The sequence below is a fragment of the Pollachius pollachius genome (assembly GCF_949987615.1).
Source record: "Pollachius pollachius genome assembly, chromosome: 14".
In the NCBI taxonomy this organism is placed as follows: Eukaryota; Metazoa; Chordata; class Actinopteri; order Gadiformes; family Gadidae; genus Pollachius; species Pollachius pollachius.
The window spans coordinates 13,447,353-13,464,852 of record NC_136947.1 but is presented as its reverse complement, the minus strand read 5'-3'; the positions used below and the strand labels follow the sequence as shown (position 1 = coordinate 13,464,852).

At 42.8% G+C, this 17,500-nt stretch overlaps 1 protein-coding gene across 2 annotated transcripts in view; it reads right to left on the bottom strand.

Moving 5' to 3' along the window:
• Positions 1–13,101: 13,101 nt before the first annotated feature.
• The window catches only part of slc6a9 (solute carrier family 6 member 9), a 45,575-nt gene continuing 41,176 nt past the window's right edge, over positions 13,102–17,500 (bottom strand). For both annotated transcript variants that reach the window (XM_079750403.1, XM_079750402.1), the window contains exons 9-13: positions 16,925–17,059; positions 16,266–16,365; positions 15,804–15,904; positions 15,212–15,382; positions 13,102–14,176 (exon numbers count right to left, since the gene is read on the bottom strand). In XM_079750403.1, coding sequence (XP_079606529.1) covers positions 13,910–14,176; positions 15,212–15,382; positions 15,804–15,904; positions 16,266–16,365; positions 16,925–17,059 — 774 coding nt within the window. In that variant the 3' untranslated portion in view covers positions 13,102–13,909. The remainder of the gene's footprint in view (positions 14,177–15,211; positions 15,383–15,803; positions 15,905–16,265; positions 16,366–16,924; positions 17,060–17,500) is intronic.

The window sequence follows — 17,500 nt, the reverse complement described above, 5'->3', positions numbered from 1 at the left end:
CTAGAAAAATGTCTGTATAATGGAGACTAATGAGTCATATTTGCATCCATGATGGATGCAACACTTTCAGATAGACACCCGTGGAGATGTTCACACAACGAAGGGGTGAGGGAAGCAGCCAGTAAAGTACTGCGTTGTTTTTTTTTAGAGAAGCTAATTTCCCTTTTAAATGTGTCGAATGAAAAATGAAAAAGATTAAAAAGAGGAACGATTTCCATATAGATGCCGGAACAAGGAGATGGGTGGCAATTACTTACACAACTTCTCTTCTGGTAATGACAAAAAGGTGTGGTGCGTGTGCCGGAGGGGGAGGGGGGGGGATGATGCTGTAACTAGAAGACACCGTTACCCATAAACCACCGTGATCTGAAGCACATGCGTTGTTGCACGCTATTTAATCACACGAGCCGCCGGTGGAGACACAGCACTACGATGGGTTGGTGGTAGCATGCGGTCGGAGTCGGAGGAGGCGCTGGCAGCCTAGCCTAGCCTGTAGCCTCGGGGGCTGTTTGTAGCACTAATCGCCATGGGGGATTGTGGGACGGGGGCGATCAGAGAGTATTATGTTATTAGTGAGCCCTTGTATACCGCCGCAAGGATGCACACACACACCCACGCACAGGCGCACACACACACACACACACACACGCACACATACACACACACGCGTCTGGGCCATTCACACATACATACATAACCATACACACACACACACACACACACACACACACACATACACACAGACACAGACAAAAACACACAGAGCACATGAGGCTGTCATGCAGCACACATATGGATGGATGTAGACAGGCAGACACACACACACGCACACACACACACACACACTTGCAGACACAGACACACAAATCTCTCGAGCTCACTCACACACAAAGTGGGACAGGGCTGTTATACACAGACGGACGGATGGATGGAAACATTCACACACAAACACCACGCATACACACACACGGCTGTCAACGGAGAGACAGATGCAGACAGACACACACACACACACAAATACACAAACACACACACGAACAGAAACACACACACACACTCATGCAAATACACATACACGAACATCACACGTACACACACGGTTGTCGTACACAAACAGACAGGTGCAGACAGGCACGCACCGCCACACGTCTGTCATACTCAGACAGACAGACAGACAGATGCAGACAGCCACGTACACAAACTCATCCAAACAAACACCCAGAAATCTCTCACACACAAAGTGGGACAAGGCTGAGACGCACACACACACACACACACACACACACACACACACACACACACACACACACACACACACACACACTCACACACACACACACACACACACACACACACACACACACACACACACACACACACACACACACACACACACGCCCAGAGTGAGCCAGGCGTTGCTATCGCGTGTTCCTGCTGCCTTAGCCATCTCGCTGTGACAGCTGTCTGTTATTCAGGGGCTGCGGGGGTGGATTATATAGAGGAGCTGCTCTGGAGAGAGAGAGCCATCACTGGTGCACAAACACCAAGACATCTCTCTGAACGCCGGCAAAGAGCTATGGCCGACCGGGGACTTCCCTGGCCACACACACACACACACGCACGCACACACCATGATCCTCCACAAATAGGGCAGTCGGCTGTAAATATCAGGAGGCGTCAGAGAAACACACGCAAACCCATACACACACAAACACACGCACCCACACATGCCTGCAATCACACACACACACACACACACACACAATCGCTCACACATGCAACCTCACATGCACAAAAACAAACACACAACAACAGACAGCATAGACCTGATGAGCAGCAGAGTGCCCCCACCTCATGGCTATTCATTTGCGATTTCCTCTGAACTCCATTACTATTGCAGACGGGCGAGGTGGCTCTGGTCCCACGATCGATACTCTTCCATTAAGGTGATGAACGGCCTGTTTTCCCCTCCTCCTCCTGCTCCTCCTCCTCCTGCCACACCTCCTCTCCCACCTCCACCTCCTGTTGTCAGCTACATCAAAACGGGGCGTGGCCAGGCTTTTTGTCAACCACACAAACAACATTGTGGGGATGACACTCACCTGTTTTCTGGGAGATTTTGCCAGATCATTTTTATTGATTGATTTTTATCGAGAGATATAATTAGAAAAATAGCCATCAATTCTCATCAATAAGAAAAAGGTATATATCTAGTATATATTTTCCTTTTTATGATACCACCAGAGGTAAAAACAAAAGCAGCATCTGCCAAAACAGATGCGACTGGCGACTGGCATAGGAATTTAACCTTCCAAAGAAATTCCCTGTGCTCCCTTACATTATTGTTGTAGTTTGTGGACAGTTTTTCTGGAATGCAAGATTTGCAATTTATTGCTGTGGCGATATATATATATATACATATTACACTTTTTCAACCACCTCGCTTAAACCTGCACTATGTGACGTTTCCCATCAGCAACCTGTAACAGCTTGAGTTGTAGCCACAGTTAAAGCTTCATCATTTTCAGACAGTTACTGTCTTGCCAAAAGTGCACCAGAACAATTTATACATCACAATTCCCTGGATGGATATATTTTTCCTTTAGAAACTTTCTTTTCTTTTTTCCCTTAAAGAGTAAAAAGTTGCCAATAAGTTAAATAGTGCAGGTTTAAATGTGTAAAGCTTGAATTCATGGATTCATTTGTTTGTTTACTAATCCTTTAATGTGCCTGATCATTCACATAAGTACTTCCATACCTCATGTCCCAAGATAGGATGACAGTATTTATCCCAGGCGTGAGATGTGGGTTTCACAGTACAGGAGGTAAAGAAAAGGTTCCCACTTTCCATTGTTATTCAACGGTCATCTTCAAAAAACATGAACAAGAAAGTTGCCCAAATCAGCCGGTGTGTGTGGTCTAAAGACTCTGTAGTGGAGCCCTTCGTCCCTCCTCTTCCTCCCCTGGGCCAGGTGGGAGGTGTGGAAGACCTACCATCAGCTTGTTAGTCTTGCGTATCGATCCAACCGCCGAGAAAAATGAAAGAGCGGAGCGAGTATGTTTTCTTTTTTGTCCTTGGAGACGTTGTTTGTTCGCCGTGTTGTTGACAATGTTCAACGAGATGTCGGGTCACCCTTGGGTGCATTGGTGTTGTTCAGTGACCAGCCGTTACCAGAGACTCAAGTGTTGAGGACACATCAGGACTCAGCCAATAAGGACGCCTTCACAGACGCTCACTAATGAACCTTAAAGTTATTATTCAAGATACTGCTAATTTAATTATAGACCTACATAAAACAATATGTCTGCCAGCCTATATGTACACACAAATGCTCACTTGTGTTCATCAATGAAATCTACAACGCACGTGCCTAACTCATGTCAAAGTTAAAATAAATAATACATAACCTGCACTGCGCAGAGATGAGACAGCTGCTTAGTCAATATTTAATACTGCAATGATTCCATAAAAATACAAACAATGGCATAGCAGGCGTACAGATGGACTCTGAAACATTCAACATGACACCGCAAACCCTCCGGCGATTTGCAAGCTCCAGTGCACAAGTGCGTGGGCGTGACAGATAAATATTGCACAGTTTTGCTCGTGGCAAAGGGCACGACCAATTGTAAGAAATAGGTCTAGTTCATGCCAGGGGCGCTTCACTCCTGAATAACACTACTCTGACACAGAACAGATGTCAGCAATGCGGCTGGCTGACAGTTGAATTACCCAACATTGTTCTGTTGTGTTAGATTATTCTGGATTCAGGATGGACCCAAAGTGTTGTAGTGATTCAGCCTGGGATTTATTTCAACAGGGTCAAATGGGGTCAACGGCCCCAAGCACAGGGCACTAAACCTAAGGTCCAATGTTTTAGTATGTTGTTCCGAATGTAACAGTGAATAGTGATTAAAATGTATTATAACTACATCTACAGCTACATCTGCATCTACTGTACAACTACATCTAGCAATGAGACAGACAACTGTAATGCCAGAAGTATCCAACTAATGGATTACATTAAGATATGACAGTGACAGATTCCGGTTGTGTGTTACATTTATGACTAAATACATCCCTCTAAGGATTACATTCACGCATTGCAGTAACAGATAACTTTATTATCTGGTATTTGTATTACATGAATGTTATTGTGATCCTATGCTTATGTTCCTTTTGTTTCATATTATGGGCAAACCATTTGGCGGTACTAAATCACAAACCGTTTTCATCGAAACAAAATGGAGTCTATCTTCTCATCAAAGTATGAGGTGGACGGGAGGATGGTGCATGCCAGATCGGGGGTCACCTCTTCCACGGAATGGAACAATGGTCTCTCACACACAAACACACCCACACACAAACACAGACACACAGACACACACACACACACACACACACACACACACACACACACACACACCCAAACACACACACACAATCACAGACATACACACACACCCAAACACATACACACACACAATCACAGACATACACACACACACCCAAACACATACACACACATACACCCACCCACACACAAACACATACACACACACACACACAATCACACATACTCAGGCCAAAAATTGCTTTCTGTCAACAGTTTCGTGTCAGAAGTGCAACACTCCAATCATGAAAAATAAAAACGAGCCCACAGCTAGTCCACCAGACCAAGGTTACACTACCCTATCCAAAGTTCTCACCATTAAAAAACACCACATAGTCGTAGGTTTAACACGCACACACACACACACACACACACACACACACACACACACACACACACACACACACGCACACACGAGCACCTGTCCAGTCATGACACTTTATGTGAAATATTACCACGCTTGATATACGTGTGGAGCGTATGCAAATCTTTCTCACAGTAGCCATTGAGATATGAGCTCGTGAGCAGTAATGTCGTGGCTGCGATCAGTCACTCGACTTGCCTCATTCGTAGCTGCCCGACTTTCCGCGCCACCCCACACCTGAGCGACCACCTGTAGTCGCGCGGCACCTCCTCATTTGCATGCGAATTACCCGCGATAAGAAAATGAGAAAAAAGAGAAACCCTGCAAGCTGCTAACATCAAATGTTGAACAAATAATTGCAGCGGTTTAGATTCCATAGGATAACGGGCATGCAACGATTCAACTTGAGCAATCTAATACCCCTGCCAAAGGGATAGACTGGGAACATAGAAGCTAGAAATCATGAAAGAGCAACTACTAATACCGGAATAATTATAGATTAGATCGATTATGTTATGTTATGTTATGTTATGATATATAATATGAACCATCTGTAAGGTTGACATATGAGGGAGGTAACCAGTGGCGGTTCCAGACAGTTTTGATGAGGTGTCCAACATAGACCAGCTGTTCTGTAAAGATGTAGGAATTTAATCTGAGGACATATTGGGTACATACTGATCTAGAAAACACTACTGATGTACAATATAGAATAGGCTCACAATAATACAGTCAGCTTCATCAAACATTTATAGCTATATCGTTATTAAACTAACCCTATTAACCACACTAAGTCTAATACTAAACCTAACCCTGACAACACTTAGTCTATTGCTAAACCTAACCCTATTAAAAACACTAACCTGATAACTAACACTTACCTTATTAGTAGAACTAAGCCTATTACTCTATCCTTAACTCCTAACCCTATCACTAACACTGACTATATTAACAACACATTACTAACACTAAGAATAACCCTAGCTACATCACTTACCCTTACACTAATACCCGTAACCCTAGCCTAATTACTAACCCTTACCCTCCTACTCACCCTACTTACCCTTACCCTGAAGCCAAACTCTGACCTTGAAACCAAACCCTAACCCTTAAACTAACACAACCCCTTATACTAACATTAGGCCTATAAGCCTACCATCCCTAACTCGTAGCCCTATATCTTTAACGCCTAACCTTTATACTAACACTAACTTATTAGCCTACCAGTCTACCCTTATACTAATGTAGGCCTATTAGCCTAACTCATAACCCTATTACTAACATTAAGCCTACCTATCCTTAACTCCTCACCCTTATTCTAACATTAAGCCTATGAGCCTGCTGATAGTAACATTAAGCCCATTAAGCCTATTAGCCTAGCCTTAAGCCTATTAGCCCACTATGCTTAACGCCTAACCCTCCAGCCCTTACATTTGGATGCTAGAGAAATGGGGCTTTGTTCCCAGGTACGTGTTAAAAGGTGAATTTGCTGTTTGATGTTCATCCTAGGTTGGGCTGATGGTCTCTCTGAGATGTTGTTTAAGCAGGATAACAAATGAGGCAGTTTGCCCCCCCCCCCCCCCCCCCCCCCCCCCCCCCCCCCCACACACACACACACACACACACTTACAAGCTAGACTCAACCCAAACTGAAAGATAATTCAAAGGAACCAAACTAGGAAGATGATGAGGTCTGTGTGTATATGTAATATGTACGCCTTCGAGATTATACTGCATTCTATATGTATAGAGAGACATACTGACCGACAGGCAAGATGGACAGATGCAAATACTGGCTGGCTAGATAAATAAAGCCTGCTTCTTATCGCTCCCTAGCTCTCTCTCTATCTCTGTCTGTCTGTCTCTCCGTTTGTCCGTCCATATCCATATCTATCCTTCAAAACTGAAAGAGGTCATGTGCTGCAGTCTTCCAAAATGTGAGAGTTGTATTTTGTGGTTACCGATGACCAGCATACTAAAGACTGACACTATGTGCATGTATTCATTACTTATCGGAGGCTGGCTAACAATGCATCAACCTGCTCTGTCATTGGTGCGACTATGAAATTTATCTTCTCATTGTATATTGTAAACAATGCTGCCCTCTTCTGGCTCGACCTGGTATTGAGGAATTGTAGCCTTGACAACGCTTCATGCATATTTTAGAACATTTGTCAGACACAATTTTGTTACATTGATCAGATGATCTCTTTGTTGTCAAATTCAAAGGACTAAATCCGACTCGGGTTTTGTATTGTCATTGAATATTGTTATGCAGTTATAATTATAACATAATAACATAGTAACATCCTGTACTTTAAAGCAAACATGAATCCAATGAAACCAATGAGTCTGACGAATCTGTTGAGTTCGATAAAGCCAGGAGTACGATGTATCTGTTGAAAGCAATGGCCGAGATGAACTCTATTATGTTTGGTCAAACCCAGAGGAGGCAGATACATTTTAAAATATGTCACCAATGCAGCCAATTCCTTTTACAACCAATGAGTAGGTAGACACAATTCAATCAATGAGGCAGAACGGATGAAACACTGCTCCTTTCTGATCAACAAGTTAACTATATAAGAGTTTAGATTTCTGCCGAAGTAAATGAATACCGAAACCCAGGGGCGTAGGAATGAGTTTAACATTGGGGGGGACACATATCGGAAACCTGACAGATCCGGTATAATTTTTAGGTGGGACAAATGCGCCTGTCTCCGATATTGGAGGGGACACGTCCACTCCTCCCCCCCCGGTTCCTACGCCCTTGCCGAAACCGATGAATTTCACAATTTGTGGAAATGATCCTATCAATGAAATGGAAAATAATAGGATGAACAGATGAACCCTATGGAATCAAAGAGCCTGCGCCAAACATTTGGCCGTACACTGCAAATTGACGAAAGTCATTTGTAACTATAATCCTTAAAGGTAATCCTTAATAGCAATCTGCTACTGTATTAGAAATATCATCGCTGAAAGTAATCTGTTTATTCAATATGCACATTAATGAACGTTTATTGTAATCCCTAAAAATATTCGCATTATATTCTCTAAAAGTTAATACAATCCCTTGCCTTAATATTATAATAATCACCAAAAAATTAATGTTACTCAAATCCCACAATCTGTTAATGTAATATATGACTGTAATCCTTTATTTTAACCCCTTAAAGTATCCTTAAAAGTAATCCATTGCTATAATCCCTAAAAGTTACTTGAAACTATAAAGTAGTATTCCGTCAAAATAATCCTACTGTTACTGTGATTGTGAAGCTTTCTGTTACTGTCAACTATAGATGGAATTTAACTGTTCTATGTATACAAGTTCAAAAACATAAATGATGCTTAAAATCTTGACGATAGAATATGTAGTTTTCTTTCTCTGTTCTTTTAGTACAAAACATTTTTTTTTCTTAAAGGTAGACTGTGTTCATTAGCAGACAAAAGACTCGGCTAGCCTCGACGGGTTAGAAACATGAGGACAGCTACGCGCTAACACTACCGCCGCTCTACGTGTACGTTCTACGTGCACGCTCAGCAGCGGCTGCTAGTATACTACTCACACACTCCTGATTGGGCTTTACACAGGTCTGTCAAATGTATTGCAGAAAGTCCTGATGCAAGACTGATGTTCTTACTCTGTTGCTATGGTTTCCACATCTATTGTGAAAGAACAAAATGTTAAAGACTAAATAATTAAACCACACGATGAAGCTGCTGTAGGAACAGAAACACCACCACATACTGATCTTTAAAATAGATTTTATTTGCCATTTTGTAATTGAACATTTTACGATATACAGCTGACAGGACTAAGACATTTCAATGGATTTTGGCCCTAAAAGGTTGAACACACTGTTAGACGGATAGACAAGAGGATAGATGGATAGATTTGAAGATAGATAGATATGATAGAATGTCACAGGGCTGTGTTCTCTTTTGTGCTTTTATTTCCCCTCTTCTTGTGAAGGCTTTCACATCGGCAGAGCAATGACAGCAGTATTCAGCCAACAGTGTTTGTGTTTCAGACCACTGAAAAAAGGCATAATTGACATGACATATATATCTATTTATAGATATATAGATATCTATATATAGATATGAAAGTACATTAGACATTTAGCATGTATGAGAAGTAGTAGTAGTACGAAATTCAAGGTTGTTTCTGCAATTGTCAGAGAATTGCAGCAAATCACAAACAAATTATCAAAACAAAACAAAATAATCACAGTTTCATTTGAAAAATTCTTTCAAAGTTGCACCATGCCTCAAAACCTTGCAGTAGCACATTTCAACAACCAAAATACTTTCTAGTCATCTATCCGGGCTGAAAGGTAGAGCGCTTCAGTAGTGTTTCTGTGTTTTCGGGGAAATAACTAAATAAATCTCTCCCCTCTAAAATTGCACATTGTTTGACAATCTCACTAATTGGATCAACATATTGATTTTATCCATGCCAGCAATGACCAAGCAATCCAAAAAGTAGCCACTAGAATTTTTAAGTTGGAATCAGACACTTCAACCTCTAAAGATCATCTCTAACCTCACCTCCTTAAATCACTGAAACCCCGGAATTGGTAAACTGCTCTTGGGTCTAGCATCTGCAAGATGGGAAGATAGCACGCTGTAGCTTCTTAAACTGTGAAAACAAGGTAGGATTCACCAAATTGTGAAACTATTCGAGGAACAACCAATGATGTCAATACCAATGAGGATCCCATGTGTCAGTTGGCACCACACTGTGTAAAATGCTTTCAAGAACTGTTAAAAAGAATGGCCTTTATTTGCCACTAAAATGCCATTCGTCTTGACCAAACTAGCTGTAAAAACCTCCTGCAATCCCCAAGTGCTTCAAGTTTGGATCAAAAGCATCGTGTTTGGCAATACGTTTGATATCAGCCGGCTTCGTCTTGCGCTATTTAACTTTTCTATGTATACAAGTTCAAAAACATAAATGATGCTTAAAATCTTGACGATAGAATATGTAGTTTTCTTTCTCTTTTCTTTTAGTACAAAACATTTTTTTTCTTAAAGGTAGACTGTGTTCATTAGCAGACAAAAGACTCGGCTAGCCTCGACGGGTTAGAAACATGAGGACAGCTACGCGCTAACACTAAGGCCGCTCTACGTGTGCGTTCTACGTGCACGCTCAGCAGCGGCCGCTAGTACACTACTTGGGAGTAAACACGATATGCACAACATTACCTAAATTACACCTACGAGAAAATAACAAAGCAGTCAATGAAGAACCAAACAAATGATCACAACCTCCCGTAAATAACACCTACCCTGCCTCCCCCCCTCAAAATAAAAACAAAGATAAACCTTACACCTACACACATCAGCCCGATTATTATCATTATAATTATGTTTTTTACATTACTGTACAAAAGAGCAGGAAGAGTGGTAGGGCTGGCGGAGATGGCATAGGGTGTGATATAGACACACAAAATGGCGGCAGTAGGGCTCGCAGCATACAGAAATTAAACAGAAGACCGTCATGAATTGAACGGTGGCCATCAGTTGAATCAACGCGCTGTCTCACTTCTTATATACTGTGAAGTCATAGTTGTTTTCACTTGCGTAAAATATTTTCATTGGAAGGTGAAAAATGAAGGCCAACTGACAAGATTCCATCATCATGCCAAAGTGAGTCTAGGCGTACACTGTTCCCATCAGTTAATTAATGTGTACAATAAGTTAACTTTAATTTAGCTACCTCATTATGAAATCTTTCAAGTAGTCTTTTATGTTCGGACAGAGAGATGAACCAAAAAGGTAAGTAAAATGAACTGTTTTTTTCACCATCTAGGGGTTGTGGTGAGGTCCCTTTAACCTCCCATCCAGGTGGGAAGATCAAATGGTCAGACAACATGAAAGCTAGCATTAGCACAAGATATCTATTCCAAGGATAAAGAGTCTTTGCAAACTATTCCCCCTACGTCGGCAATATCCAAGGACATTTTAAAGACATGAAATGGTCTTTACAATGTCCAGTGTGTTATTTAATGTGAAGTTTCCTCAAGTAAAAACGGTTTTATTATCATTCAGGCGATATTTGTAGTACCTATTGCTTTCTTAGGAAGTAGATCAGGCCCCAATGATGTTGCCATTGGTCGATATTGTTAGGCCCGCCCACTAGACCATGGTGATGCATCACAAAACCTGGTCTGTTTAAAGGTGTGTTCAACCAAAACCAAAGCAAATTTTTGGCTTTGATTGACTTTGAATACATACAAAACGAAGGCAGAGAAACAAATAGATGTAAATTTTTCAGCGCAAACAACGTGGTTCACTCAAATCCTACTCATGCGAAATGACGCAAATTCGCCTCATTCGTTCAAATTGAAATATTTTAACTTTGACGGTTGAATTTCCCTTGATTCTGAATCCCTCACACAAGAAAAGTTAGAATATTTGCTTTGCTTTTGGTGTGAACGCACCTTTAGAGGAGTAACTGTGATTTTTTTTTTAATGTAAAATATGTAACAGAAATTAGCTCTTGTAATTCTTTTGGCACGATTTGTGGAATGGATGTATAATATGATCTAATATGAGATATGTGCTAACAAGGTAAGAAAAAGGTACATATAATTCAATCTCTTCTTTAATAATGAAAAAGAAAACCTGGTTAGAAAAAATGTGTGCTCATCATCATGGTCATCATTATCAAGCCTGTCATCTTAACACAGACCATTTAGCCTTAGTTTGTGCTATTGTGCCTCGCTAACCTGAGTACCATATCCATACCACCTGGTGGACTGCTAGAGCAACTGCATCTTCTCCGCCAGAAAATCAAACCCATGTTGAGATAAAGTGTTAAAAATGCGAACAGAGTAATTAAGGGAATTGTATAACTTCCTTTGCTGTTTTATCAAAACGCAAACACTCGCTAAGTGCTTGGCGGTCCAGTCATGGCGCCGGGTTTAACGTACTGTAGATGCCAACGCGATGGTCTTTCTCACCCTTCCCACCGACATGCCCTTCTTCACTATCCAACGGCTTTCACTGCTGCCCTATCACAGCCTCCCACAAAGAGGCAAGGAACCAATAACAAGAGCAATGGTAAACATTAAGATTACATTATGATCCTGTAGCGTCTTTACCAAATAAACATGTTTTCTTCTTTAGAATTATGTACTATGTTACTTTACAATAAGAAGAGGTAATAAGACACGTCTATCAATAGAACAACTCTATACAACTACATTAAAACTACTAACATTCAGTTAAGATGACTATTGCTTTCACAATGGTTTATATGACTCTTCATTTTAGAAACAAGTGGCATCTTTAAAAAAAAAATGGCAACAAACCGCTGTCCCCTCTTATCTTAATTAAATCATTGAATCACAACAAACTGGCTCAGAGATTACACAAAAAAAACATGATGTTTTTTTTTAAAATACATTAAAATGTTTCACTGTGACTGCGGTGATTCCATAAAAAGCTACGAAGGACGCAAATTCTAACCCACGCACCGCTCTATGGCACCCATACATACATGTCCATGCATGCTTAACACGTGTTTTGGTAACATGCCATAACTGCGTCAATTGCGACATCTCATCAGAGAAAGCGAGAGAGAAAGCTGAGACACGAGAAAGTCTCTGAGGGACGGACCCCCGAAGAATCCTCCTGTTGAGATTAAAGACCAACTCCTCTACAGCCTAACAAGTTTGAGATGCTACGACTGAAAATCAGCATTTCCTTCGGGAAAAATGCCTCGGAAGACCTTAATAATGATGATGGCACTTTATTTTCCTTTTATTTTTGCGACACACTGAAAAGTGACTCACTTATTTCGTGCTTTGTGTGTTTTTTTTGCTTATATATGCGCTTGCTCATGCATACCAAGATGTGTTCATTAATTAATTAAATAACGTGATACTGAAATATTGAATCTTTAAAATTCATTATGATGCGAGTCAGCCAATCGCGGCACCAGTGTTATCTCCATGGAAGTAGTAGACATGAAACCAGAGAGCTAGTAGGACCCTGAGAATATCTATTGGGTTCTCTTGTGCTTCGGCAAGAATGACCAATCAAAACAAAGCATGGTATGTGTGTGTGTGTGTGTGGGTGTGCTTGTGCTAGGTTAGAAGACCTTGTGTATGCAAAAAAGAAGACGGCACAGAAGATTGCCGCACTTGGACCATTATCGTATGCTTCTGTGCCTGGTAATGACTCGATAAGGGTAGCAGCTTTACAGTAAACAGTCAAACCATCCTCACACTCCCTGGGGAAATTGAGCTTTGTGAGGACCCTCAATGTTAGCAAGCCATTCATTGTGCTTGTGCAATACTTGTGATCGGCCTAAAAGTAAAAGAGGTCTTGTCCTTAGTGGAGCTCGACTTTGAGGTCATTGTATTATACGATAGCTTTAACAACAATTCTGATCATTGTTTGTGTGTTTGTGTGTGTGTGTGTGTATGTGTGTGTGTGTGTCCTCATAAAGCAGGTCCTCAGAATGTCATGGTTGATCGTAACCAGCAGAACATGCTCGAGGACGGTCTAACCCACAAGAGATGTTTACTTGACATCTGAGTGTCGGCATGCGGAGCGATTCCCCCCATGGGAGGACCACACGACAGTGTGTCCCGCTATGCTAGCTTTTTGAACCCGCAGGGGACAGTGGTTGGTGATATGGGCTCGATGGTCATTTGAATGAGAGGGTGTGGCCATCGGTACCACCCTCAGAATCGATTCTGCATACGAGGACGTTGGGTTGGGGGGAGGGGGTGTTTGTAAAAAAGATGGAAAGTAAAGAAAAAAAATGAACGCCATTATTAAATGATGCGAAACAAAACAAACAATAACACCTCTATGTTCCCTATCCGAAAAAAAATCATCTGTGATTCCTATTCTTTTGTTTTGTTTCTTCTCCTTATTTGCTCTAGAGTCGACACTCACACACAGAGACGGAAGAGGTTAGGTCAGAAATAATAAGCCCCTACAATATGTAAGGATCTCCAGTGGGTGGGACCTCCCCCACATTGCATTGTGGGAAAGTAAGGGATGAGGGTGGTGCTTGTGGGTGGACTGAGGAGATAGGATGGGGGGAGGAATAACGACAGGGTGGGGGAAGAGGAGGAGGCAGACAGGTGTGTCGCCTTCTATGGGTGGGGGGGCGGTACTGCAGCGTCTACGCCACGGCGGGGTTGGGGGTGTTTTGCGTGGCGGTGGAGCCGTTGCTGCCCTGCTGGATGGTCAGACAGACGTCCTCCTTCCTCTCCCGCGCCTCCTCCTCCTCCTTCAGCTCCTCCTTCTCCTTCGTCTCCTCCTTCTCCTTGAGGGGCAGCACCTCCAGGCCGTCCTCGGCGCCGGACACCATGGGGGCGTAGCGGCCGACCCGGTGCTCCCTCAGGGCGGGGCCCCACTTGGGGTCTGCCTTGCACGCGTTCCTTAACCGCTGGGGAGGGGGGAGGGAAGAGAGGGCGGGGGAGAGAGGGAGAGAGGGCGGGAGGGGGGAGGGAAGAGAGGGCGGGAGGGGGGAGGGAAGAGAGGGTGGGAGGGGGGAGGGAGGAGAGGGTGGGAGGGGGGAGGGAAGAGAGGGCGGGGGAGAGAGGGAGGAGAGGGTGGGAGGGGGGAGGGAAGAGAGGGTGGGAGTGGTAGTGGGGGGGGAGAGGGTGGGAGGAGAGGGTGGGAGGGGGGAGGGAAGAGAGGGTGGGAGGGGTAGTGGGGGGAGACAGAGAGGTTGGGGAGAGAGAGGAGGAGATAGATAAGAGGGGGAGAGAGTGAGGGGAAGGGAGAAGAGAGGGTGGTGGATAGAGTGGGGAGGGAGAGGGGTGGACAGAGAGATAAAGATGGTTTCAATGTGTGGACTTGAACATATATGTTGGAAGGCACCGACTATTATCTATAATGTTATATTAGGTGCCTCATAAGATAAATGCTTGAAGTGGAAATACTACAATGTCACTGTTGCATAACATCCCATTTACCACCATCTGATGATGACGATAGAGAAACAGGCTGTGTTGAAGATAACCTTCACGGTCTTGGTGATCCTAACGCGTCGAGATTACAGCTGTGACATGAAGGAAACGCTAAACTGATGATGCTGAGGAACACCTTTCCGCATTCACCTGTCCTTCATCTGTCCCCCACTTCTGTATACATCTATCCTTTACATCTGTATACATCTATATACACCTTTCCTTTACATCTGTAGGCATCTGTCCTTTACATCTGTCGAAATCAGTCCTCCAAATCTATAGACATCTGTCCTTTACATCTGTCGAAATCAGTCCTCCAAATCTAAAGACATCTGTCCTTTACATCTGTGGACACCTGTCCTCCAAATCTATAGACATCTGTCCTTTACATCTGTATACATCTATATACATCTGTTCTTTACATCTGTGGACACCTGTTGTTACCCACAAGGGTAACATTTATCAGGCCAATCTCCTCCACTGTAAGCGATGGGTCAGGAGGTTCCTACCTCTCTGAATGTGGTCCCGGGGGACCTGGAGATCCTGTAGAGAGCGTAGATGGGTATGCAGACCACCGAGGACATGGCCATGCAGAAGCCGATGCCCAGGGACCAGCCGGGGTACACATAGTCGTTGTAGGTGATGGGCTTGTACTGGATCACCGTGAAGATGAGGATGAACTGGGGAGAGGGGGAGGAAGAGCGTCTTTTATACTTTGTCCGACTCTCACAAGACAACACAAGACTCAACACAAGACTTTTTTTACAAACTTGATAACATTTATTTTGTGGTCAATCCACTTTTGATTGCATGCTTGGATTGTTGTTAGCCGGGTGACTCAGGTTCAAACGGAAAGCCTGAGTACTGTATCCCAACGTAATCCTCCCATCGGAAGTTTCCCAGTGCAGTGTTGTTTGCAAACGTATCGGTTGTTTGTCATTTGTACAGACAAAATAAAGCAAAAAGCTAACTAAAGCAACAGCAATATATGTTTGCTTAGACTGAGTTCCTCGGTTGGTTTGGCACAAACAACTTAGCTTTCTAATAGCAATGTGTGTTTGTGTGAGTGCCTGCGTGTGTGTTTGTGTGTAGACCACTCACTGAGATGATGAGGGGGGAGATGAATCTCCAGCAGATCCTGAAGAAGAGCGGTGGGGGGAATCCCAGCATCATCTCCACATCTTTGAAGTAGTTCCTGTGGCCTGCACACCACAACACAAACAGACATACACACAACACACACCACCAACATAGCACCCAAACACACGCACAACATCAACCGACAAACCACACACAACATAAACCACACATAAAGCAGACAAACACATAACAAAGTATTAAAGGTAGAGAGTCCATTTGTTTGAGTTTGAAAACAAAAAAGTCTCTCATATAAAAAAAAATCATTGGCCAATGTAACGTTCTGAAGAGAGTTGTCAGGCGTTATAGACACACATGGCATAGAACAAGTTACTTGTTCAGTGAATCAGATTTCAAGCACGATGCCTCAACCACAACCATAATAGACGACTAGTAGTTTACTAAAAGCGGAATGGTGTTCCTCACCGTAGATGTACATGACACAGATGCACATGATGCAGGAGATGAGGACCAGGGAGAAGCTAGCAGCGTAGTTGTCCATAAGCAGCAGCCAGTAGATTCCGGCCTGAGAACACAATGCAACCATGGTGGTGAACTCAAAATGAGGCCTTGGGAGAAGACTTTGTTTTAAATTCTTCAATCCTACCTTTAGCTAAGGCACACACACTTCTGCATATGTAAACACTGGCATCTCTTCAATTATACGCTTGTAGCTTGGCATATGCAACCATGGTTTGGACATGATGGGTGTCGAACCTGCAACCTTCCAGTGAATCTGACCTGAATGGCTTCTCTTTTAAAGTGAATTGCTCTCATTTCTGTGGCGCTTCAGAAGGGAGAAATACTATGAGTGGGTTGGTAACTCATGTATCTTTAATTAATGCTTTAGTTCTTTTTTTCAATTGTTAAGCTTGGTTTGTCTGTCTGTCCTCACATTAAGTCAGATCTCTACAGTTCCTACAGTCATTTCCTTTTTTAAATGTTTGTATTCATGTCTAACTCCTTCCAGTTGTGTTGTGTGAATTGTGTTGCATTGCTGGGTCATCTGCTTGTATTCTACCTATGCTGAGCACTTTGTAAAACCTGTTCAAAAGGCGGACTACCGTTATTATATTATTATCTACCTGTGTGGTCAGAGGAACTCCCAGACAGAACCCTATGATGGCCACGCCCAGGGTGACAATGGGTTTGTTCTTGATGATCCAGTCTGTCCCGATCTCGTCAACGATGGCCGTCGTCAGCGTCTCCAGCAGGCAGAACTACAAGTACGGCAAACCAAGCGAGTCAAAACAGAACTACAGTACGGTAAACACATGGAGTCAAAACAGAACTACAGTACGGTAAACACATGGAGTCAAAACAGAACTACAGTACGGTAAACACATGGAGTCAACACTTAACTACAAGTACAGCAAACACATGAAGTCAGAACAGTACGGTACAAGTACAGTTAAAGTACGGTAAAAACCTTTGCCAAAAATGAAAAAGTGTATTCAAATACAATATGAATCCCTGCAGGGAAATTCCATTCCAAATCACTATGGCCTCTCTTACAATATATTATGTTCATTTATTTCTTGGCATGGTTTCAGTGGGAATCAAAGCTCTAACTCTTGCTAGTGTTAATGCCATACTCTACCGGTCGGACGAGACTGGACCACTAAATCATATTGTCTGAAACTAAAAACCAGTTGTTTTCC